This window comes from Hypanus sabinus, chromosome 9, assembly GCF_030144855.1.
Source record: "Hypanus sabinus isolate sHypSab1 chromosome 9, sHypSab1.hap1, whole genome shotgun sequence".
In the NCBI taxonomy this organism is placed as follows: Eukaryota; Metazoa; Chordata; class Chondrichthyes; order Myliobatiformes; family Dasyatidae; genus Hypanus; species Hypanus sabinus.
This window is the reverse complement of record NC_082714.1, coordinates 31281892-31308943: the sequence shown is the minus strand read 5'-3', so window position 1 is coordinate 31308943 and position 27052 is coordinate 31281892. Positions and strand designations below refer to the sequence as shown.

The 27052-nt window shown below is 45.3% G+C and overlaps 1 protein-coding gene across 1 annotated transcript in view; it reads right to left on the bottom strand.

The window, feature by feature from the left end:
* The window catches only part of rgs11 (regulator of G protein signaling 11), a 135872-nt gene that overhangs the window by 99452 nt on the left and 9368 nt on the right, over positions 1–27052 (bottom strand). Inside the window, exon 3 of the mRNA XM_059979415.1 lies at positions 1132–1182. Coding sequence (XP_059835398.1) covers positions 1132–1182 — 51 coding nt within the window. The remainder of the gene's footprint in view (positions 1–1131; positions 1183–27052) is intronic.

The following is a 27052-nucleotide window of genomic DNA, read 5'->3' as shown; positions in this document are numbered from 1 at the left end:
CAAAAAGAGTATTGAGTTGAGTAGTACCATCCTGTGTACTCCGATATGTAAATCAAAGCAGGGTCATATGCCAAGTTTTGAGTAAAATATGCAAAATATGATTTTATTTCACTTTGAGGAACAACAAGTTCAGCTGCATAATTTCATTAAAAGTAACTGAAATAAGCCCACCATGCGTAGAGCACCAGCCCACTGCAGAAGTTCAAGAGCCAGAAGACTCCGTAGCAATTGACATGTTCCTGTATCAGATCGACAAGCTGTTACAATTATCCATCCATTTTAGATCTTTCAGGTGTATAATCTTATCAACATTACAAATGTTCTATTGACCAAAGAGCCAATCTTTAAAAAGACAAGCTAATAAATTAGACATTACACTAACTCTCACTCTGACTTTAGCAACACATCAACCCTAGATTTCCGACAAATTGTAAATTCCGCACACCGATAATTTCACTGTAAGTACATCAGCCGGTGCACAGGACAGAAACGTAGCAAAGGTCTACTCAAAGGAAGTGTAGGTATCACAAGCAAAAGTGAACTAAAACTACTGGGAAATTCCAAGCCAAGGGAGAAAACTAACTTGATTACAATGCTGCACAGGAAAATACATTTGTTATGTCTGTCTTAGACTGTACATCCAGTTATTTGTTGCCTTATTATACTACTGTTGTAGCTCTCTATTCTATGTAGTTTTACCAACTATCGAACAAATGTACAGATTGGACCTTTACCTTATTCTTATGTCTCAAAAAAATGATACTTGATGTCTTCTCTCCATAATCCAAACACTATCATAAACACATTTGAAAGACAGACATACTTTAATGATCCTGAGGGAAATTGGGTTTTGTTACAGCCGCACCAACCAAAAATAGTGAAGAAATATAGCAATTTTTTCACGAAGTAAAGCACACTAGCATTTACTATCACTTGATATATCTAAATCTATAATTATTCCGTTGCAACAACCCTCTTAAAACATTTTTCTGAGTGAAGTAATACTTGCAACATACAGGTTTCTTTTAACAAAGATGAAAAGTTGGCCATTGCTCAAAGTGAACAGTTTCTAGTCCAGTTCTCCCCCCATGAAAGTGATGAATCAAATTCAAAAGAAGCAGCTTCAATTACCTTCTTCCGTTGTGGAAACATTTTGAAGTAGCCATTGAAAAATATCATTTCCTGGAAAATAATGAAATGAAATATTTTCAGAATGAACTGGGAATTTATAAAAAGTAGTTTTAAACATTAAATATTAAATAATTTATTTAGGATATATCCCGTTAGAGTTCATTGCAATTGCCTTTGGAAATTTGACTTGTGTTGTATAAGACCCACTTAAATGTTATAATGTCAGGAGTCGTATTACTTACATTGATATCCCTTGGGTGCTTTATTAAGAGCGTTATTGAGGGTTAATTTCACAAAGCAGAGACCAAAGATTGGCCTTCAGCAACAGCATCTGTGATCTGCAAAACTGGCCACAAACCTCCCCAACTTTGAGCAGGGAAGACAATTATGTAGATAAATGGTTAAGCATCCTTCATGCTCAGAAATGGCCAGAAATTGAGATACTGGAGCAGCAGCAGGCTACAAGGTTCTCCAGCTTTACTTTGCCATTCAATAAAATCATGATTGTTCTTCTGCTACATCTAAAAGTTCTCACACTATCCCTTTATATCGATCATCTTAGCAACAGTGTTGAATATACACAACAAATGGACATCTTTAGCCCAGAGGCTGGATTATTTGACTGTCACAGTAGCATAGAAGTTAGCACAACTTTATTACATTGCCTGCAACCCAGGTTCAATACAGTCACTGAAAGGAGTTTATAGGCTCTCCTTCTGAGCTTATGGGTTTCCATGGGTGCTCTCATTTCCTCTCACGTTCCAAACACTTACAGGTTAGGAGGTTAATTGGTCACATTTTGTAGTGCAGGTTCATTGGGCTGGAAAGCCAGTTAAGGTGCTGCATCTCTAAATAAAAATAACTTCAAAGATTCATAATCCAACAAATGAAATGCCACTATGCTATTTCCAAATATTTATCACTCAACTTGAGATGACCAGCGGTTTCTTCAGCGGTTTGAGCAGGGCACAACTGTGCAAGCGTTTGGAGGTCGGCCTGTGAGAACAGCGGGGAGAGTTTAAAAGCAAGCAGTGTCGAAAATGAAGCAGTTATTTCTTCAGCGGTTTCAACTGGCACAACTGCAAAAGGGGTTGTTGCAACTGGAGGTCAGCCAGTGAGAACAGCGGGAAGAGCTTAAAAAGACAGATTTACAGAGCGGGTGACAGAGTAGGAAGGCTTTAGCTCAAGTGGATTTTGGCAATAAAGGGTCAAGGCCAGGTAGATTATTTGTATAGAATACAGACAAGGTATGTGTGTGAGGCCAGTTTTCTGTGGTCGGTGTCAGATGTGAGAGATCCTGGAGATTCCCGGCCTCCCGGACGGCCACATCTGCACCAGGTGTGCCGAGTTACAGCTCCTTAGGGACCGGGTTAGGGAACTGGAGCTGCAGTTTGATGACCTTCGTCTGGTCAGGGAGAGTGAGGAGGTGATAGAGAGGAGCTATAGGCAGGTAGTTACCTTGGGACCACAGGAGACAGAGAAGGGGGGGGGCGGGTTAGATAGGCAAATCTGTGGACGTAGGAAAGAAAAGTGGATGGTAGTTTGCCTCCCAGGTGCCAGGGTCTGGGATGTTTTGGCTCACAATAGAGAAAGTTTGGAGACCGTACAAGAGGGAGGACAGGCAGGTGATAGAGAAGAGACGTGCTCAGACAGTTGGTCTGAGATGCGTCTATTTTAATGCGAGGAGTATCATGAATAAAGCAGATGAGTTTAGAGTGTGGATCAGCACTTAGGGCTATGATGTTGTGGCCATTACTGAGACTTGGATGGTGCAGGGGCAGGAATGGCTACTTCAAGTGCCAGACTTTAGATGTTTCAGAAAGGATAGGGAGGGAGGCAAAAGAGGTGGGGGCATAGCCCTGTTGATCAGAGATAGTGTCACATCTGCAGAAAAGGAGGAAGTCATGGAAGTCTCTGGAGTCTCTGTGGGTGGAAGTTAGGAATAGAAAGGGGTCAATTACTCTACTGGGTGTTTTTAAAAAAAAATATAGACTACCCAATAGTAACAGAGACATCGTGCAGCAGATAGGGAGACTGATTTTGGAAAGGAGTAATAATAACAGGGTTGCTGAGGTGCGAGATTTTAATTTCCCAAATATTGATTGGCATCTCCCTAGAGTGAGGGGTTTAGATGGGGTGGAGTTTGTTAGGTGTGCTCAGAAAGGTTTCTTGACACAATATGTAGATAAGCCTGTAAGAGGAGAGGCTGTACTTGATCTGGTATTGGGAAATGAACCTGGTCAGGTGTCAGGTCTCTCAGTAGGAGAGCATTTTGGAGATAGTAATCACAATTTTATCTCCTTTTACTATAGCATTGGAGAGGGATAGGAACAGACACGTTACATTTGATTGGAGTAAGGGGAAATAGGAGGCTATCAGGCAAGAACTTGGAAGCGTAAATTGGAAACAGATGTTCTCGGGGAAAATACAGAAGAAATGTGGCAAATGTTCAGGAGATACTTGCTCAGGGTTCTGAGTAGGTATGTTACAATGAGACATAGAAAGGATGGTGGGATACAAGATCCGTGGTGCACAAAGGGTGTTGTAAATCTAGTCAAGAAGAAGAGCTTACAACAGGTTAAAAAAAACAAACAAACAAGGTAATGATATAATCTTCTAGATTCCTAAGGCTAGCAGGAAGGAGTTTAAGAATGAAATTAGGAGAGCCAAAAGGCGGCCTTGGCAGACAGGATTAAGGAAAACCCCAGGGCATTCTACAAGTATGTGAAGGATAAGACGCGAGAGATTTGGATCAATCAAGTGTGACAGTGAGAAAGTGTGTATGGAACTGGAGGAAAAAGTGAAGGTACTTAATGAATACTTTGCTTCAGTATTCACTACGGAAAAGGATCTTGGCAATTGTAGGGATCACTTGCAGTGGACTGAAAAGCTTGAGCATTTAGATATTAAGAGGATATGGATATGCTGGAGCTTTTGGAAAGTCTCAAATTGGATAAATCACCAGGACTGGAGGGGATGTACCCCAGGCTACTGTGGGAAGCAAAAGAGGAGATTGCTGAGCCTCTTGCAATGATCTTTGCATCATTGATGAAGATGGGAGAGGTTTCAGAGGATTAGAGGGTTGCAGATGTTCTTCCCTTATTCAAGAAAGGGAGAAGGGATAGCCCAGTGAGTCTTACTCCAATGGTTGGTAAGTTGATGGAGAAGATCCTGAGAGGCAGAATTTATGAACATTGGAGAAGCATAATATGATTAGGAATAGTCAGCATGGCTTTGTCAAGGGCAGGTCGTGCCTTACTAGCTTGATTGAATTTTTTTGAGGATGTGACTAAACACATTGATGAAGATAGAGCCATAGATGTAGTGTATACAGATTTTAGCAAGGCATTTGACAAGGTACCCCATGCAAGGCTTATTGAGAAAGTAAGGAGACATGGGATCTAAGGGGACATTGCTTTGTGGATCCAGAAATGGTTTGCCTAGAGAAGGCAATGAGTGGTTGTAGACGGGTCATATTCTGCATGGAATCTGGTGACCAGTGGTGTGCTTCAGGGATCTGTTCTGGGACCCCTACTCTTTGTGATTTTTATAAATGACCTGGTTGAGGAAGTGGAGGAATTGGTTAGCAAATTTGCTAATGACACAAAGGTTGGGGTTGTTGTGGATAGTATGGTGAGCTGTCAGAAGTTACAATAGGACATTGATATAATGCAAAACTGGGTTGAGAAGTGGCAGATGGGGTTCAACCCAGATAAGTGTGAGGTTGTTCATTTTGGTAGGTCAAATAATGATGGCAGAATATAGCATTAATTGTAAGACTCTTGGCAATGTGGAGGATCAGAGGGATCGTGGGGTCTGAGTCCATATGACACTCAAAGCTGCTACATAGGTTGACTCTGTGGTTAAGGCGGCATATGGTACATTGGCCTTAATCAATCGTGGGATTGAGTTTAAGAGCCGAGGTAATGTTGCAGTTATATAGGACCCTGGTTGGACCCCATTTGGAGTACTGTGTTCAATTCTAGTCGCCTCGCTACAGGAAGGATGTGGAAACCATAGAAAGGGTGCAGAGGAGATTTACAAGGATGTTGCCTGGATTGGGGCACATACCTTATGGGAACAAGTTGGGTGAATTCGGCCTTTTCTCCTTGGAGTGTGGTGATATCACGTAAAAGGACACGATTGGAGAGCGTTCTGAGCATGCGCAGAAATGGTAGAAAGATCTGGAAGTATGGCACTGTAAGACGCCTGTGGCTGTTGTTAAATGAAAGTTCTATTTCTTCCATAAGATGTTTCTTTAATAGTAACCCATATAAAAAATACAACATGGTGTCAGAAGTTGATCTGGAAGAATAATATGTTTCCTAACATGGGAGAATCACAGATAATTGAAAAGAGTTTGTAAGGGCTGCAACCTCCACTGACACTTCAATTGTCTGGGAACATAGTTGAGAACTGGAGAAAATTTAAGTAGCATTTTAAATTATATTTATGGGTGACTGAAGAGGATAGAAAGCCAGAGAAAACTAAAGCTGTGCTTCTACTCCATGTAATAGACGACAACGCAATAGGGGTACATAACCATTTTACTTTTGAAAATGGAGAAAATTTAAAGTTAAAATCAATAATGGACAAATTTGAAGCATTTTGTATACTGAAGCGTAATGTGACGTATGAGCGATACAATTTTTTAATATGTATGCAATGAGCTGTTGAAACTATTGATAAATATGTTACTGAGTTGAGACACCAGAGTAAAACATGCGAGATTGGAGAACTGACAGACTCTCTCATTAAGGAGAGAATTGTTTGTGGCATTCTGGTTAAAGTTCTGAGAAAAAGACTGTTAAGAGAAGATGATTTAGAATTGGAAAAAGCTTTGATGCTCTGCAAGGCTTCGGAAACCCTGACATCACAGGCTAAAGAACTTTTCATTGGGAACTGCAACGAAGACGCTGTGAGAAAGCGCGGACATATTAGAAAAAAAAGCTGTGTGATCATTGTGGGCGGCAGCATCGGCCAAAACTGTGTCCAGCGTATGGGAAAATGTGCAACAATTGCGGTAAGAGTAATAATTTTTCATGCTGTTGAAGTAGAAAGAAAATAAAACAAGTAAATGCAGTGCTTGAAAATGAATGTGAGGAGTTTTATATTGATGTGCTCTGTGAAAATAAACAAAGTAAGAATGACTGGACTATTCCATTGCAAGTGAACCAAAACAATATTCTGTTTAAACTTGACACTGGAGCACAAGTAAATGTTCTTGCAGAATCTGAGTTTATTGCATTAAAGCCAAGACCAAAGTTGCACATGACAAATATAAAAGTGACTGGGTATTCAGGTACAGACATTCCAGTTAAAGGAACGTGTGGCAAAAGTATCACACAAAAATATTGTGCACTTTCATTTATGGTGGTGCCAAAGAACGTACAGTCAATATCCTTGCTGGTAGGTTTGCTAGCATGGTTCAGGAGGGTTTAAACTAAATTGCAAGGGAGATGGGACCCAGAGCGATAGAGCAGTGAAAGAAGTGCATGGAGTAAAGCCAGATGTAACATATAGAGAGGCTTTGAGGAAAGAGCAGTAGAATAAAAGGTATAAAGGTAGCAAGGTAGAAGGTCTAAAGTGTGTGTACTTCAATGCAAGAAGCATCAGGAACAAAGGTGATGAACTGAGAGCTTGGATACATACATGGAATCATGATGTAGTGGCCATTACAGAGACTTGGCTGGCACCAGTGCAGGAATGGATTCTCAATATTCCTGGATTTCAGTGCTTTAAAAGGGATAGAGATGAGAGGAAAAGGGGAGGAGGGGCGACATTACTGGTCAGGGATACTATTACAGCTGTAGAAAGGGTGGGTAATGTGGTAGGATCCTCTTTTGAGTCATAATGGGTAGAAGTCAGGAACAGGAAGGGAGCAGTTACTCTACTGGGGGGTATTCTATAGGCCTCCTGGTAGCAGCAGAGATACCGAGGAGCAGATTGGGAGGCAGATTTTGGAAAGGTGCAAAAGAAACAGGGTTGTTATCATGGGTGACTTTAACTTCCCTAATATTGATTGGCACTTGTTCAGTTCCAAGAGTTTGTTAAGTGTGTCCAGGATAGATTCCTGTCACAGTATGTTGACAGGCCGCCTAGGGGGAAATGCCATACTACATCTAGTATTAGGTAACAAACCAGGTCAGGTCACAGATCTGTCAGTGGGTGAGCATCTGGGGGTCAGTGATCACCGCTCCCTGACATTTAGCATTAGCATGGAAAAAGACAGAATCAGAGAGGACAGGAAAATTTTTAATTGGGGAAGGGCAAATTATGAGGCTATAAGGCTAGAACTTGAGGGTGTGAACTAGGATGATGTTTTTTCAGGGAAATGTACTATGGACATGTGGTCGATGTTTAAGGATCATTTGCAAGATGTTAGGGATAAATTTGTCCCGGTGAGGAAGATAAAGAATGGTAGGGTGAAGGAACCATGGGTGACAAGTGAAATGGAAAATCTAGTCAGGTGGAAGAAGGCAGCATACATGAGGTTTAGGAAGCAAGGATCAGATGAGTCTATTGAGGAATATAGGGTAGCAAGAAAGGAGCTTAAGAAGGGGCTGAGAAGAGCAAGAAGGGGGCATCAAAAGGCCTTGGCATGTAGGGTAAAGGAAAACCCTAAGGCATTCTTCAATTATGTGAAGAACAAAAGGATGACAGGAGTAAAGGTAGGACTGATTAGAGATAAAAGTGAGAAGATGTGCCTGGAGGCTGTGGAAGTGAGCGAGGTCCTCAATGAATACTTCTCTTCGGTATTCACCAATGAGAGGGAACTTGATGATGGTGAGGACAATATGAGTGAGGTTGATGTTCTGGAGCATGTTGATATTAAGGGAGAGGAGGTGTTGGAGTTGTTAAAATACATTAGGACGGATAAATCCCTGGGGCTTGATGGAATATTCCCCAGGCTACTCCACGAGGCGAGGGAAGAGATTGCTGAACCTCTGGCTAGGATCTTTATGTCCTCGTTGTCCACAGGAATGGTACCGGAGGACTGGAGGGAGGCGAATGTTGTCCCCTTGTTCAAAAAAGGTAGTAGGGATAGTCCAGGTAATTATAGACCACTGAGCCTTGCGTCTGTGGTGGGAAAGCTGTTGGAAAAGATTCTTAGAGATAGGATCTATGGGCATCTAGAGAATCATGGTCTGATCAGGGACAGTCAGCATGGCTTTGTGAAGGGCAGATCATGTCTAACAAGCTTGATAGAGTTCTTTGAGGAGGTGACCAGGCATATAGATGAGGGTAGTGCAGTGGATGTGATCTACATGGATTTTAGTAAGGCATTTGACAAGGTTCCACATGGTAGGCTTATTCAGAAAGTCAGAAGGCATGAGATCCAGGGAAGTTTGGCCAGGTGGATTCAGAATTGGCTTGCCTGCAGAAGGCAAAGGGTTGTGGTGGAGGGAGTACATTCAGATTGGAGGGTTGTGACTAGTGGTGTCCCATAAGGATCTGTTCTGGGACTTCTACTTTTCGTGATTTTTATTAACGACCTGGATGTGGGGGTAGAAGGGTGGGTTGGCAAGTTTGCAGATGACACAAAGGTTGGTGGTGTTGTAGATAGTGTAGAGGATTGTCAAAGATTGCAGAGAGACATTGATAGGATGCAGAGGTGGGCTGCGAAGTGGCAGATGGAGTTCAACCCGGAGAAGTATGAGATGGTGCACTTTTGAAGGACAAACTCCAAGGCAGAGCACAAAATAAATGGCAGGAAACTTGGTAGTGTGGAGGAGCAGAGGGATCTGGGGGTACATGTCCACAGATCCCTGAAAGTTGCCTTACAGGTAGATAGGGCAGTTAAGAAAGCTTATGGGGTGAGGGATAGAGTTTAAGAGATGCGATGTAATGATGCAGCTCTATAATACTCCAGATAGGCCACACTTTGAGTACTGTGTCAGGTTCTGGTCGTCTCACTATAGGAAGGATGTGGAAGCATTGGTAAGGGTACAGAGCAGATTTATCAGGATGCTGCCTGGTTTAGAGAGTATGGATTAAAGGAGCTAGGGCTTTACTCTTTGGAGAGAAGGAGGATGAGAGGAAACATGATAGAGGTGTACAAGATATTAAGAGGAATAGACAGACTGGACAGCCAGCACCTCTTCTCCAGGGCACCACTGCTCAGTACAAGAGGACATGGCTTTAAGGTAAGGGGAGGGAAGTTCAAGGGGGATATTAGAGGAAGGTTTTTCACTCAGAGAGTGGTTGGTGCGTGGAATGCATTGCCTGAGTCAGTGGTGGAGGCAGATACACTAGTGAATTTTAACAGACTGCTAGACAGGTATATGAAGGAACTTAAGGTGGGGGATTTATATGGGAGGCAGTGTTTGAGGGTTAGCACAACATTGTGGGCCAAAGGGCCTGTAATGTGCTGTACTATTCTATGTTCTAACACTGGGTTTATCTGCCTGTGAGACTGAATTCGGTGAAAAGAATCTTAGTCTTGGACAGTGACAGACAGTCAGAATATAGTGACTTGATGAAAGAGTATGAGGACTTGTTCAAAGGGCTTGGTTGTCTTCCAGGAGAGTACACAATTAAAATTGACAACACAGTACCACCTGTAGTACATCCATGTAGAAAAGTGCCTTTTGCATTATATCATCAACTGAAAACAGAGCTGGACAGAATGGAACCGCTAGAAGTCATAAAGCAAGCTTGCAGACTCATCCCTTTGTTACCAGTGATGCACCATCAATAACTCTTGGAGACAGGAGGCGAACGATAGGCTTGTATTAGCAGCAAAACGGAGCACAGCAGGGCCTCCAATTGCCTTTATTCTGGGGTCTGTGGGAGGAGCCACAGGAGCAGTCAGCAGGGGGGTGTGTCCAGACAGCTATATGTAGTTCACCACATTCACCCCCCCCACCCCCATTTTAAAAGAGTCCCCACGGGGCGAAGTATATTTACAGGTTAAGTCGATCAGGCGGTCGAGGCTGTCGCTGCAATCTACGTAGCACCGGTGGTGATTGCACCGGTGACGGTGGTTGTGTTGGCTCCGGCCTGACTCAAGGTGCCAGCCCATTAGGTGTCAGTGACCCCTCACGCGTGTGTGTGGCGCCTGGTATGGGAGTGTCTTGAGAAGTCTGTGTAGGGCTTGGTGGGCGCAGTGTCTCGTCGGTATATACAATCGGTGGGTGAGGGGTTCATAGACACCGTGGAGTGTTCGGGGTAGGGGTCTGGTGCTCCTGCGGGTGCCAGGTTGCAGACGGAGACCGTGTCCTCCCGCCCATCAGGCGGGACCACGTAGGCATACTGGGGGTTCGCATGAAGTAGGCGAGCCCTCTCAACCATCAGGGAGTATTTATTGCTCCTCGCATGTTTACGGAGCAGCACTGGCCCCGGGGACGTCAGCCAAGCCGGTAGGGTGGTCCCAGTGGCAGACTTCCTGGGAAAAGAAAAGAGTCGCTCATGAGGGGTGGCATTGGTGGACGTGCATAACAGGGAGCGGATGGAGTGGAGAGTGTCGGGGAGGACCTCCTGCCAGCGAGAGACCGGCAATCCCTTTGACTTAAGGGCTAAGACTGTGGCCTTCCACACAGTGGCATTCTCCCTCTTCACCTGTCCATTCCCCCGGGGATTATAGCTTGTGGTCCTACTAGTAGCAATACCCCTAGCCAAAAGGTACTGGCGCAGCTCGTCACTCATAAACGAGGACCCTCTATCACTGTGGATATAGCATGGGTATCCAAACAGAGTGAAGAGCTGGTGCAGGGCTTCTATGACGGACATGGCAGTGGTATCAGGGCAGAGGATGGCAAAGGGGAACCGCGAGTACTCATCGATTATGTTGAGAAAGTAGACATTGCAGTCGGTGGAGGGAAGGGGGCCCTTAAAGTCGACACTCAGTCGCTCAAAGGGGCTGGTGGCCTTGATAAGTTGTGCCTTTTCAGGACGGTAGAAGTGCGGTTTGCACTCAGCGCAGACTTGGCAGTCCCTGGTCATCGTCCTGATGTCCTCAAGGGACTACGGCAGGTTCCGGGCTTTCACAAAATGGTATAGTCGGGTGACCCCCAGGTGGCAAAGATCTGCATGGAGGGCGTATAGCCGGTTGAGCTGCACGCTGGCACACGCTCCCCGGGATAGGGCATCAGGGGGCTCATTGTGCCTTCCAGGTCGGTACAGGATATCATAGTTGTAGGTGGAGAGTTCGATTCTCCACCTCAAAATTTTATCATTTTTGATTTTGCCCCACTGTTGGTTGTTGAACATGAATGCAACTGAGCACTGGTCGGTCAGCAAGGTGAACCTTTTGCTGGTGAGATAGTGCCTCCAGTGCCTAATAGCTTCCACTATGGCCTGGGCTTCTTTCTCCACCGTGGAGTGCCGAATTTCAGGGCCTTGAAGGGTACAAGAGAAGAATGCTACCGGCCTTCCTGCCTGATTGAGGGTAGCGCGGTCGGAGGCATCACTCTCTACTTGGAAGGGAATGGGCTCATCCACCACATGCATCGTTGTTTTAGCAATGTCCCTTTTAATGCGGCTGAAGGCCTCGTGGGCCTCGGCTGAGAGGAGAAATGCGGTGGACTTGACCAGGGGGCGGGCCTTGTCTGCGTAGTGAGGGACCCATTGGGTGTAATAGGAAAAGAAGCCTAGGCACCGTTTTTGGGCTCTGAGGGTGGTGGGAAGAGGGAGTTCCAACAGGGGGCACATACGGTCGGGGTCAGGGCCAATGACTCCGTTCTCAACGACATACCCAAGGATAGCGAGTCGGGCGGTTCCGAACACACTTGTCCCTGTCATAGGTAAGGTTAAGAGCTTTGGCCGCTTGGAGAAATCGTTGGAGGTTGGTGTCGTGATCCTGCCAGTCGTGACCGCAGATGGTGATGTTATCCAGATATGGGAATGTGGCCTTCAGTTGGCACTGGTCCACTAATCGGTCCATTTCCCTCTGGAAGACAGAAACGCCATTCGTGACACCGAAAGGGGACGCACAGGAAGTGATAGAGCCTGCCGCCCACCTCGAAGGCAGTGTAGGGGCGGTCCTCCAGGCAGGGGTGCTGATGTTAAGCAGATTTCAGATCTATGGTCGAGTACACCTTGTACTGAGCTATCTGATTGACCATATCCGCGATGTGGGGTGGGGTGTACGCGTCAAGCTGCGTGAACCTATTGACGGTTTGACTATAGTCCACGATCATCCTATTTTTCTACCTGGTCCGAACAACAACCACCTGGGCCCTCCAAGGACTTGTGCTTGGCTCAATGATCCCCTCCCTGAGCAGCTGCTGCACCTCCGACTGAATGAAGGCCCTGTCTCCCGCGTTGTACCTCCTGCTTTTAGTTGCCACAGGTTTACAGTCAGGGGTCAGGTTGGCAAACAGCGGTGGGGGAGGGATCTTGAGGGTGAAGAGGCTGCAAATGGTGTCAGTAGCACGACTGTTGGCATGGTGCTGGGTGAGATGTGCGGGTTGGTGTGCATGTGTGGTCAGTAGCGGGGTGTATGACGAAGCCCCACAAAACTGAGGATTTCTGACAGTGATTGGTGGGAGGGGCCCGTCATACTCCATTGTCACACTTCTCAGGTGGCTCTGGAAGTCGAGCCCCAATAGCACAGGGGCACAAAGTTGAGGCATGACGGGTAATGCAAAGTCCCGATATTCAGTGCCTTGCACCACCAGCGTCGCTACACAACCCACCTGGATGTATGTGGAATGCGATCCAGAAGCCATGGTGACCTTCTGGCTTATCGGCCGTGTCACGAGTCTGCAGCGTTGCACTGTGTCCGGGTGAATAAAACTCTCAGTGCTGCCCGTGTCAAACAGGCAGCGAGTCCTGTGCCCCTCCACCAGGATGTCCATCATTGACCTGGCGAGCTGGTGCAGAGCGCTTTGGTCGAGGGTCACGGAGGCCAGAGTTGCATCGCCGTCTTGGTGCCTGGTAAGCACCCGTGGGTCGGAGGCAGGGCGAGGTGGCACCGATAAAGATGGCCGCCCCCATGCCTCACATGCGGGGGGCAGGCAAGATGGCGGCGAACAAGATGGCAACCCCCATGCCTCGCACGCGGCACTGCTCGACCCCGCTCGTGGTTTGGACTTACAGGCCTTGGCGAAGTGGCCCTTCTTTCCGCAGCTGGAGCAGGTAGCTTCTCGGTCCGGGCAGTGTTTTCGGGGGTGCTTTTTGAGTCCGCAGAAGTAACACTACGCGGACTTGCGACTGGCAGCAGCCGAGGTCAATTCGCCAGTGAATTGTGGGTCTGCGGCGTCCACGGGGCCGGCAGGAGATCGCGCGCCTGGACAGCGTCAGCATCATGCAGAGTGGCCTCCAGCGTGTCCGCCAGCTTGATTGCCGAAAGTAAGGTAAGATCAGCGTGTTCCCCGTAACGAAGGCGTCTCTTACTAGCAGCTCCGCAGAGGGGCATGTCCAGACAGCTATACATAGTTTACCACAACCAGCATCTGAGAAAACATTGCCACCAAAACCAGGAGTTGCAAAGTTGCCCTCTGGAAGTAACACACATGCATCAATGGGCCATGCATTCCATCACAATCTCACCTCTGTAGGAGGACAGAGGCCAAACTTGCCGGTACAGTACAATACTGATATCACGTGTTAAGAACGTGATTAGAGAGAGTTCTGAGCATGCGCAGAAATGATCGAAAGATCTGGAAGCATGGCACTGTAAGACGTGTGGTTGTTGTTGTTAAATAGAAATTCTATTTCTTCCAGAAGATGTTTCTTCACTAGTAACCCACGGTACATACAAATATAAAAGAGCACAACATGGTGCAACCGAGGATGAGAAGTGACCTAGTAGAAGTGTTCAAGATGATGAGAGGCATTGACCGTGTGGATAGTCTGAGGCTTTTCCTCAGGGCTGAAATGGCTAGCACAAGAGGGCATAGTTTTGAGGTGCTTAGAAGTAGGTACAGAGGAGATGTCAGGGGCAAGTTTGTTTTTTTAAAAAAAATGCAGAGAGTGGTGAGTGCGTGGAATGGGCTGCCAGCGGCGATGGAGGCCGAAATGACAGCATCTTTTAAGAGACTCCTGGATGGATACATGGAGCTTAGAAAAGTAGAGGACTATGGGTAAAGCCTGGTTAGTTCTAAGGCAGGGACATGTTCGGCACAGTTTTGTGGGCCGAAGGGCCTGTATTGTGCGGTGGGTTTTCTATGTTTCTATGATCACCAAATAGCCTCAACTACACAATTAAAATTATTATATAAAACCTGGAAAATGGATTTGATAGCTTTATAATTTTGTATTCGCCTTGATTCAGGTGCAGTAATTCAATAATTAAGTCCAGAGTCAATAAGCAGCAAGTCCACCATTTTCACTTCAAGTTCACAATGTTCCCACCATTGCTCCTCATTCCCCCATGTGCCTGTTAGACTAATGTTTGAAAGAGTCCAGAGAAACTCAGTGATATGTAGAACGATGCTCATTGAGTCAAATCACAAGGGGGAGTTGGCATGTTGGTGGAAATACTGCAACAACTGTGGCCAAATGAGGATTAATGAGGCATGATCAATTGAGGTGCTGCTGGTGGGGAAATGGGGTGGAAGGTGCTTGTGTGGGTGCAGACACAGAGCACATTACTTAAGGAGACCAAATAGTCCACGTACTGACAAAACTCTTAAGTTACCCTGAGAAGCCTCAGACACTCAAAGCCTACTTGTGTGGATAAAATCCCGGAAGCAGTGTTCAGTGTGCACACTACACCACTGCACACGGCTGGAGTCTAGCTGGGTCAAAAACACAGACTGCAGATGGTAAGTTCTATTCCTTGTGCAGGAAACAAAAAACATTCCTTAGCAATTTTTCATTGGAATTAAATTGTGCATCACTAAATTGTGCAATCAACTTTGTGTTGGTTGTGTTTGACAACGTCAGGCCTTCCTTAAGATGGCACCAATAGGTGGTGTCATTTTGCACACAGTTCCAATGGGAATCACTGTGTATTCCCATTTCCGACTACTGCAGCTGAAATCCAGTGACAGCCACAGGTACTTCAGTTAAGCAACATCGTTTGAAGATTTAAACAAAATCTATTGATCCTCAAAAATCAACTAACCTTAGACAGCAGATGCAAACAACAAGCGCAGTTCCCCTTTAAGAAAATAGAAGCCAGGAGACACTGGCAGAGCTGAGCACCACCATCAGCAGTCACAAAACAAAATCAGCACCCTGATGTCTTCCTGATTATTGCAGCCATTTCAACTAGGCCAACTCAAAGACTCTGAACTACCATCAACATACTACCAGTGGAACCACAGGGAGCCAATACAATTGACCACTGTTATACCACCATCAGGAAAGCTTACTATGGCATCTGATATCCACATTTCGGATCCTCCGAACAGCTGGCTGCACTTATACTCCAACATATAGGTAGAGACTAAAGACTGTAGCACAAGTGGTGAGGACCAAGAACTTATCATTAAGGGGAGTAGAGGAGTGTTTACAGGACTGCTTTGTGTTAATAAACTGGACAATATTCAGGGATTTATCTTTGAACCTAAACAAATATATCACAGTTGTCACTGACTTCAAGACCTGTGTGCACTAGTGTGAACATAGCAGACATAACCAAACTCAAGCCATGGATGAACCAGGAGATTCGTAGGCTGCTGAGGGCTAGATCTGTGGCATTCAAGACTGGTGATCCAGAACGGTACAAGTTGTTCAGGTACGATCTACAAAAGGCCATTTTAAGAGCGAAAGGACAATTCTGATTGAAGTTAGAGACAGAATCAGATGCAGGTCGGTTTTGGCAGGGTTTGCAGGTCATTATTTCCTGAAAAGTGAAACCTAAGATCATGAATGGCTGTGATGCTTCACTTCCAGATCAGCTCAACACCTTTATGTATGGTTTAAAAAAGAATAAAACTACACCTGTGCAGATGCCGGCAGCATCTGGTGACTCCTTGATTTGTCAGAACCTTTTTCCAAGAGGGTGAACCTTCAAGGCATCAGGCCCTGATGGTGTACCTGGCAAGGCTCTGAAAACCTGTGCCAATCAGCAGATGGTAGTATTCAAGGACATCTTTGATCTCTCACTGTCAAAGTTTCCCTCCTGCTTCAAAAGTGTGGCAATCACACAACTGCCCAAGAACAGCAGGGTGAGCTTCAATTACTATCACCCAGTTACACTCAGATCTACTGTGGTGAAGTGCTTTGAGAGGTTGGTCATGGCTAGAATCAACTCTTGCCCAAGGAGCTGGACCCATTGCAACTTGCCTTTGCCAAAATAGGTCTACAGCAGATGGAATCTCACTGGCCTTGGATAAGCTGGACAACAGCAATACCCATAGCAGGCTGTTGCTGTTTATTCAGTGTGCAATTCAATCATAGCCCAGTTCTAATCAACAAGTGCCAAAACCTGGGCCTCTGTACCTCCTTCTGCAACTGGATCCTTGACTTCCTCACTGGGAGACCATAGTCTATGTGGATCAGAAATAACTTCGCTATCAACCCTTACACACCTCAAAAGGTGTGTGCTTAGCCTAGAGCTCTACTCTCCCTACAACCATGACTGTGTGGCTAGACACAGCTCAATCATCATAAGTTTGGAAACGACACAATCATTGTTGATAGAATTTCAGATGGTGACGAGGAGGAGTACATGAGCAAGATAGATCAGCTGGTTGAGTGGTATTGCAAACAACAATCTTGCACTCAGCATCAAGACCAGGAATTGATTGTGGACTTCAGGAAGGGAAAGTTGAGGAAACACTTACCAGTCATTAATGGGAGATCAGTGGTGGAAAGGGTGAGCCATTTCAAGTTCCTGGGCATCAGCCTCTCTGGAGATCTATCCTGGGCCAAACATACTGATGCAATTATAAAGAAGGCACAAGAGCAGCTGTATTTCATGAGGATTTTGAGGAGACTTGGTATGTCACCAAAGACTGTCATAAATTTCTACAGCTGTACTATGGAGAGCATTCTAACTGGTTGCATTAGCATCTGGCATGGAAGTGCTATTGCAATGGATTGGAAAAAGCTGTAGGAACTTGTAAAACCAGCCAGTACCATCATGGGCACTAGACTCCCCAGCATCAGGAATACCTTCAGAAGGCGATGCCTCAAAATGTAGCATCCATCATTAAGGACACCTACCACTCAGGCCATGCCCTCTTCATGGCCTACGGTAGGAGACGAGTTATACAGCTCTTGTTACATGCACATGCAGTTCAACTCTGAGTGATTATACAGAAAGTTTGAAGTTAATAACTCATCTCAATAGACAATAGACGCAGAAGTAGACCATTCGGCCCCTCGAGTCTGCACCGCCATTCTGAGATCATGGCTGATCATTCACCATCAATACCCAGTCCCTGCCTTGTCCCCATATCCCTTGATTCCCCTATCCATCAGATATCTATCTAGCTCCTTCTTGAAAGCATCCAGAGAATTGGCCTCCACCGTCTTCCGAGGCAGTGCATTCCACACCTCCACAACACTCTGGGAGAAGAAGCTCTTCCTCAATTCTGTTTAAAATAACTGACCTCTTATTCTCAATCCATGCCCTCTGGTACTGGACTCTCCCAACATCCGGAACATATTTCCTGCCTCAATCCTATCAAATCCTTTAATTATCTTAAACGTTTCAATCAGATCCCCTCTCAATCTCCTCAATTCCAGCATGTACAAGCCCAATCTCTCCAATCTCTCTGCGTAAGACAGCCCTGCCATCCCAGGAATTAACCTAGTGAATCTACGCTGCACTTCCTCAATTGCCAGAATGTCCTTCCTTAAACCTGGAGACCAAACTCAGGAAATTGTGGATGCATTGGTAATCATTTTCCAATGTTCCTTAGATTCAGGATCAGTTCCTGAAGATTGGAGAGTGGCTAATGTTATCCCACTTTTCAAGAAGGGAGGGAAGGAGAAAACAGAGACCTATCGCCCTGTTAGCCTAACGTCAGTCGTGGGGAAGATGCTGGAGTCCATTATTAAGGACGAAATAGTGGCACATCTTGATGGCAGTAATAGGATTAGGCCGAGCCAGCATGGATTTACCAAGGGCAAATCATGCTTGATTAATCTGTTGGAGTTTTTTGAGGGTGTAACAAGGATGTTAGACAAGGGTAAGCCAGTGGATGTTGTGTACCTAGATTTTCAGAAGGCATTCGATAAGGTGCCACATAGGAGATTGGTGAGTAAAATCAGAGCTCATGGCATTGGGGGCAGGGTTTCAACATGGATAGAAAACTGGTTGGCAGATAGAAAGCAAAGGGTAGCAGTGAATGGGTGTTTCTCGGACTGGCTGGAGGTGACTAGTGGGGTACCACAGGGCTCTGTATTGGGACCACAGCTCTTTACGATTTATGTCAATGATTTAGATGAGGGCATTGAAAACTATATCAGCAAGTTTGCTGACGATACTAAACTGGGTGGCAGTATGACATGCGAAGAGGACGTTAGGAGAATACAGGGAGACTTGGATAGGCTGGGTGAGTGGGCAGATACTTGGCAGATGTCATTCAATGTGAATAAATGTGAAGTTATCCACTTTGGAAGCAGGAACAAGAGGGCAGAGTATTGTCTGAACGGTGTAGAGTTAGGTAAGGGAGAAATGCAAAGAGACCTAGGAGTCCTAGTTCATCAGTCAATGAAGGTGAATGAGCAAGTGCAACAGGCAGTGAAGAGGGCAAATGGAATGTTGGCCTTTATTACAAGGGGAATTGAGTACAAGAGCAAGGATGTACTTTTGCATTTGTACAGGGCCCTGGTGAGACCACACCCACGAACTTATCAATCACTCCTGCTGTGGACACTTTCAGGAGGTCAAGATCCATATGCTCCACCGCTGGACTAAGTGTGTAAATGTAGGGGTGGGGGTGACTATGTTGAAAAAGAAATGTGCTAGGTTTTCTAAAATTGACTCCTTCTACCTTAGGCCACAAACTTATCAATCACCCCTTGTAGCTTCTTCTATCACCTTCCAGCTTGTATTCCCTTGTCCTCCCAAGCCTCCTACCCTGGCTTCCTCCCCCTTCTTTCCAGTCCTGATAAAGGGTCTAGACCCAAATCGTTAACTGTTTGTTCCTCTCAACAAATGCTGCCTGACCTGCTGAGTTTCTCCCCCACCCCCCCATTCAATGATATGCAAATGAAAATGTGACAGCGTTAGGCAATAAAATAAAGAAAAATGTCCATTGCAAAAACCTGATATATTTTGAGCAACTGAGAATAAGAATCCAAAGTTAATAGTAGAAATAGGAAATAGTAAATAAGCAACTGCGGGCTTTCAAGGTAGAGGTGGGTTAGGAACCAATCTAGCATATCCGCGAGATGAGGAAGGACAGCCGAAGTTCTTTGTGGCACTGGAAATAAAGTGCAGAATCATAGAGGAATATTCCTGGCAAATAAGATTACAGAATCCTTGAGAGAACAAAATTGGGTGAAAACTGAAAAGCTTGAAGAGGAAGTTTAAGAGATTAGTGTATAACAAAGATAATCTGAGAATATTTTCTAACCACAAACAGCAATAGGAAAATCAAAATAAAAAGGCTCCTGGGCAACAAAATTTTTAGAAAAGAAAAAGGTTTCAGTGGAAGCAGCTGCCGAGTATCTTGTTTTGTGAACCAATGATCAAAGTCCACAACCTGCTGTCACAGGAGGAGTTCCAGCCACAGTTAAACGGTTGACGTTTTGGGCCAAGACCCTTCATCACGACTGTTCACTAGTTTCCCATAGATGCTGCCTGGCCTGCTGAGTTCCTCCAGCATTGTGTGTGTGTGCTGCTTTGAATTTCCAGCATCGGCAGAATTCCTGTGTTCATGATACAAAACTAGGTGGCAGTGTAGGCTCTGAAGATACAAAGTGGCTTCAAGGAGATTGAGGCAGAAAGAGAAAGATCACGGAGAATGGAATATAAATGTAAGGAAAAATGTTGGTTGAACAAAATAGGGATGTTGAACTTTTACTTGGTGACAGACTGCAAAGTTTTGGTGCTCAGAGAGGCTTGGGTGTGCAGCTAGTTAACAATAAGGTGCAGTTAATTAGGGACGCAAGAGGATGACTACATGGGAAAATCTTACTGATAAAGGCGAGATGTTATCTGAAATATTGAGTACAGATATAGTCTCTCCCCCCCCCCCCCAATATATACTCGCAATAGACAGAATGCAGCAAGGTACACCAGGCACATCTATGAGGGTGGATTTCTCATGAAAAAATATTTGATCTATGCTCTTGACTTCAGGAGAGTGACAGCCAATCTCATTGAGACATACAGTACAAGATTCTTACAGGGCTCAGTGGGGTAAATGCCTGAACGAGTTCCGAGGCTGGAGTAAATTAAACCAGCAGCTACACTCAATAATTTGTGAATTCATAACAGCTATGAGATTTCCTTACACAAAGGGCAACAAATCCTTGGTATTACCTATCCATTATATTTAAGACAGATTTATAGATTTTAAGATAAAAACAATTAAGTATGGGACTAGTACAGGAAAGTGGTGCTGTGGATCAACCACCATTTTATTAAATGGAAGCTAAAGTCAGAGATATTCTTAATCATCGAGGGCTTTGACAGAACGGAGAGTAACTGGAGGTCATGAGTTTAAGATAATTAGCCAAGAATCCAGATGCAAAACAAGCAGGAAGCAGAGTGACTGTGACGAGGTGATTTTCACAGTAGAGGGTTGCAAAGTCAAAGTGGAGTTTATTGTCCTATGCAGAGGTCCACTGTCCCTGCAGACTTCAAGGCCACCGCTCTTATACCAATGCTCTAGAGCCCGACAACAATCTGCCTTAACAACTACCATCCAGTGACGCTGGCCTCAACAATAAAGTGCAGTTAAGTAGGTGGTCATACATGGCACTAAATCCTGTCTTCCTACTATGTTTGGACCGTACCAGTTTGATTATCCCGAGCTGATCCACTGATTATGCAATCACCTCTGTTCTCTATTACTTGGAGAATGGCATCTCCCATGTCAGAATGCTTTACATCAACTTCAGTTCAGCATTCAATACAATAATTCCTCAGCAGCTGTCGGGGCTAAACCACTGTCCTCGTTGGCTCTCAACACCTCCCTCTGGAACTGGATCCTGGACTTCTTGACTGAGGGACCTCAGACACTATATTTCTAGCTCTATCGCAGTGAGCTCAAGCACCACCCCGGGCTGTGTGCTCAGCCCACTGCTATTCACACTACTGACACATGAATCTGCTGCTAGATTCAGCTCTAACCACATTAAATCTGCTGATGACACAGTGGTTGCCCTCATGAGCAACAATGATGAATCAGATGAGGCAGAGCATTTGATGGATTGTTGTGCACAACTCAAATCTCAACGTAGATAAAACTAAAGAGACAATTGTGGACTTCCGGAAGGTGCAGGCTTATCACTCCCTACTCTGCATCAGCTGCTCCTCTGTGGAGAGAGTCAAGAGCTGCAAGTTTATTGGGGCATACTTCACAGATAACCTCATCTGGTCCCTCAACATTACCTCTCGTCAGGAAAGCACAGCAGTGCCTCCATTTCTGGAGCAGACTGATGAAAGCAAAGCTCCCCACCCCAATTCTATTGAAGCATGTTCAAGAGACACCTCACCAGCTGTATCACTGTCTGGAATGGGAATTGGAAAGCATCTGACTGCAAGGATCTCCAATGGATTGTGAGTGCTGCTGAGAGAATCAATCATCGGGGTCGCTCATCCACACACCCCCAATGTAGGACACACACACACACACAGCGTTTGTAGAGTCCGCAGCATTGTTAAGGACCCTCCCCTCCATCTCAATCTCATCAACCTCCTACCGTCACACAGAAGGGACTACAGTACAAGAACAAGCACTGTTAAGCTAGATAACAGCTTCTTCCTCCAGGCTGAAGATTTCTGAACACCCTGCTATCACCCAGTACTCATCATTTATGACAGTGCTAGTAATGCTGTATATTGTCGTACATGCACTGTCAACTTGCACATCTACAGAATACTGTACTTTTATACACATACAGTCTTGCTCCTCGGCCCGAGGAATGTTGTTTCATTTGGCCGTATACATCTGTACAGTTGTATGACAATAAACTTGATGTACGTGCATCCACAGGTGCAATGAAAAACTTACTTGCAGCAACATCAGAGGCATATAGAATCATACAAGCAACATACATTAAAACCTAAACACATACACATTTACAAGAAAGAACGCAATTAGAATAAAGAGTCCATTTTCAAATACAGAGATCATGATGTTATTCAACTGTAGTGATTGGGGCTTTGCCAGTTGGTTCAAGAACTGAATAGCTGACGGGAAGTAGCTGTTATTGAACCCAATGGTGTGAAGCATGACAGTAGCCGTGTAAAGATGACAGCAGTGTTCCACTTCTCTTCATACAATTTTTTCCCCTCTCTCACCCCTTGCAGGTGATGTGTATGTGTTTTTTTCCTGTCAATGTCTCAGGGAGCTCAAGGGATCGCACAATATCCTTGCTGACCCTTGTACCGCGCTCTTCTAGACCGAGATCTCAGATGCTGCTCCCAGGATTTGTTGGAGCCACTCTCCCAGTCCAGGTGTCACAGCTCCAAGAGTTCCCATCACTTCCAGGATTTCTCTGGCTTTAACCTTCCACATCCTTTCTATCTGCTCTTTCAAGCCCTGGTATTTCTCCAGCTTCTCATTCTTTCTTTCTTCCTGATGTTACTGTCATTCAGGATTGCTATATCCAGTACTTCCTTCTGTTGCTTGTCCAGTATTACTATGTCTGGTTGGTTGGCCAGTACCTGCTTACGAGTCTGTATTTGGAAGACCCACAGGATCTTAGCTCTGTCATTCTCCACTACCTTCTCGGGTGTTTTCCATTTGGACTTTGGTGGAGTGCCCAATCAACACCTAAAGTTCCTGTACACAGTTACTGCAACTTGGATGTGCCATTCAGTGTATGCTGTTTCTGCCTGCACCTTGCACCCTGCTACTATGTGCTGAATGGTTTCAGTGGATCCCTTGCACAGTCTGCACCTTGACTCCTGTCTGGTGTGATAGCTGCCTGCTTTATTGTTCATGTGCTCATTGCCTGTTCTTGTGCACCATGAGCAGCGCCTCAATGCTGTCACTCAGCCCCGCCATTGGCAGGACTATCTTACGTCCTGCCATGGTCTCTGGTCCTCTGGCTCCGCTTCACCCACTTCCACATACCCTACCTGCTGCCTGAGGTATTCTCCCAGCAAGTTGTCCTTAGTGACCATCTTCCTGAAATGCCCATAGAAGTTTCACATTTCTTCTTGGACTGTGTCCTTGACACTTCCAAATTCCTGTTCTCTTTTATTCTGGTGGTGTACAGTCACTATGTTGTACTTTGGATGGGATTCTCCATCCATTACATTCTGGATCTTGATGTCAGTCCAGTCCTTGACCAGCACACTATTGTGGCTGGGTATCTGATGACTGGTAGGGCAAATATGTTCATGGCTCTGATCTTCCCATTCAGCTTTTTGTTTAGTACCTGTCTCACTCTTTGGAGGTACTTGGATATTGCAGCCTTCCTTGTGTCCTCATCATGGCTTCCATGTATCTGCAGGACTCCCAGGGATTTGTAACTATCCTGTACATCTGGTATGTAGCCTTCAGGTAACTCAACTCCTTCAGTCCTGAGGAGTTTGCCTACCATCCAGCTGAATTTTTCCAGTCCAAATTACATCCCGATGTCTCTGCTGTACACCCTCGTCAGATGGATTAGTGAGTCAATGTTTCTTTCATTTCTGGCATACGGGAGGTGGCTGATGGTCACTCCACAATGATCCTCTACCCATATCCACTCTATTAGTGGATCCGGCTGAGGGGGTTCAAGCCTATGTCAAACAGCAGTGGGGATAGTGCATCACCCTGGTATATTCCACATCTGATGGTCACTTGTTCTATTGGCTTTGAATTAAATTCTAGCATTGTCCTCCAACAGCCCATTCAGTTCTTGATGAAGGTCCTTAGTCTTGTTGGCCTTGTACAGAGAGAGACATCCCACTATCCATGTGTGGAGCATTGAGTCATACGCCTTCTGGTAGTTGAACCAGCTGTGCTGAGGTTGGTTTGCTTACTCTTGGAGTCACACAAGTGCTTTGACTTGTAAATTTTGCTTGGAGCCTCTGGTTCCATTACCAATCCCCAAGAAGGGTTCAGCAATTTACACAGATGTTATTTCAGGTTTGTGGCCATGATGCCTGATAGGAGATTCCATTTTATTGGCAGGCAGGTTATAGGCCAAGTAGCTTGATGGCGTTGCTCCTTTGTGAGGGTCCTTCAATACAAGTACTGCCCTTCCTTGAGGTAGCCAGGCAGGGTGGGAGCCTGCTTCAAGCAGCTGGTTCATTTGAGCTGCCAGCTGTGTGTGTAACGCTGTTGATTTCTTCAGCCAATAGGTGTGGATCATGTCAAGCCCTGGTGATATCCAGTTTTTCATACTTGCTACCCATTGCTGAACATCTGCTCTGATGGTCACTGGTTCTTCCTCTGGGAGATTGCTGAAGCTTGCTTGTAGGTCTTTCAGCCACTGGTGTTATGTGATGCTTCTTTCTCCTATGTTCTCTTCCAGCACTCAGTAACTATTTTGGTTGGTTCAGGTACTGGCACGTTGTTGCTCTGGAACTGTGGGAATACTCTTCCTGGCTCTTTGGAGAGTGCATTTAGTCGCTTGGCCTCTGCATCCTTAATGTACGTCTGTAGGCTGGTAACCAGGTCTGTTAACCATTGCTTGGCAGTTTCCAGGGTGTTGACTACGGACATGCCCCTGTACTTCCTTAGTAGCAGAGATGAATATTTGGTCTTCTCACCTTTCTGCAGCTCAGGTAATCTACTGACATCTGCCCTTGTGGTTTTCAACTTGGCTTCCAATCGTCGTCTCTTGGGAGGGGGGTATAAAAGTACTGTCCACTGTACTTCAGTTTGTATTCAGCATTTGTAGGACTGCTGCTGTGCCAATACACTTCAGGTTATTGATCCCAGTTATGTTGGAGGTTGCAAATGAGAGTTGGATGGAATTTTAATCGCCAACTCTGGGGAGCCTAGTTTGTTGATTGACAGATGCCAGTCTAGCAACGATTGCAGTAGCCAGCATTGATATGCCCCAAGGTGAGGTTCGAACTTACATTTCCCCTGTACAAGGTACCTTTGCACCATCTGCGAGTTGTGGAGGTGGGGTTTGAACTCGCATTTCCTGATCCTTCTCAATTCTGTGGTGATGTTGCTGAGGTGCATTGTGATTGTATGTCTTCCAATTCAAGATGTGATAGCAATCCTCTGTGACAATGTTTGATCACTGGGTAACCTGTTACTTTTCGTGAATGTGGATGGTGTTTGTTGTTGCCGGAGTCCCCACATGCACTTGATGTATCTCCTCTTTCATGTGGGTTGCTGCTAAAGTAGCATTCCATTCATTCCATGTTGTCCAGTCTTGTCCATTTATGAAGTCCTGGTTTCAGGTTCTGGTGGTAAGGGTCTTGGGCTGGACCCTCGTGCCTATGCAACATCTGTCCTCAAGAACCTCTGGATGAGAGAGTCATGCTGGCTTAGATATCGCCCAGATTAACAAGGTCCGCACCAATGATTGGGGAACTGGGACTACCTGGTGAGAAACTGGCTACTAGAACCATAACTTGAATGAAAATGCAATCATACACAAAATTTTATTATATAAAATTTTGCACAATTTATTTTGTAATTCACAGAGGGTGCAGTTCCAAAATGAGCCCAAGAATAGGGTGATGCAGTACATATACATAGTTTATTGAATGTGGCAGGGCAAGTTGAGAAAATGGTTAAACCAGCACACAAAGTCCACAAGAACAAGACGAGTAAGCCTATAAAAAAGTGGTTTGATTATGATTGAACTATTGTGTCTGTATCTGGATGCCATAACTGAAGAAAGTTGGAAGTTGCAGCAGAGGTTTATGAGATAGTTCTCAGGATGCGTTGAGACTGGAAAGCTGGGCTTCTGTTCCTTGGAAAGTAGAGTGGATCTGATAAAGTCATGAAAGATATAGAAAGATCAGATGGAGAAACTCAACCACTGTTACACCACCAAAAACCCTTACTGTGTCACCCAATTCATGCCTGAGCACATCTGATCACCTGGCTGTACTTCAAGGCCAGTAAAAACCACAACACTGGTGGTGAGGAAGATGAATCTATGGCTGAGAGATGCAGAGGAGTATTTACTTGCTGTCACCAACTTCATGACCTGTGTGGACCAGTGTGCACCTTCAAGAACATACCTAATTTTCCCAAACCAGAAGCCCTGGATGAATCAGAAGGTTCATAGTCTGCTGAGGGTAGATACATGGCCTTCAAGGCCAGCAAAACAGAATCCTAGGTACAACCTTTGAAAAGCCAACCTGGGAGCAAAAACTCAATGCCACGTGAAACTGTAGACATAACTGGATGCAAGATAGCTGTGGCAGGATCTGCACGCCAGTATTTCCTGTAGTGAAATCTATCAGCTTAGGTGGCAGTGGTGCTTCTCTCTCCGATGAGCTCAATGCCTTTTATGCACAATTGGAGGAAGAAGAATATTAGCCCTCAACTCGGCAGAGGAGTTATTGGGGCACAGTCTTGATGGTGTTTCCGTAGCAAGCTATTCTTGTTTTTAATTAGGACGAGTTGCTAGCTCAACGCTCAACCTGACTTGGATTCAAACTCAGGAGCCTTCGCTCCAGAGTCCAGTGCTGATGTTACTGTGCCACCAAGTGGGACAATACACAATTGGGAAGGGAGAAGAATAGTACACTCATGTGACTCCCCATACCACTTGGCAATTCCAGGATCATCATCTCAGAGGCCAAGTCAAAACATCCTTCAAAGGGTGACCCGCACAAGGCATTAGGTCCCAGTGGTGTAGTTGGCAATGCACCTGTGGTGACCAACTAGCTGAAGTATTCATCTTCAATATCTCATAGCTGTGGAATGAGGCTCTAAAAGGCATCAGACATATCAGTGCCCAAGAGCATGGCGAGTTGCCGCAATGACCA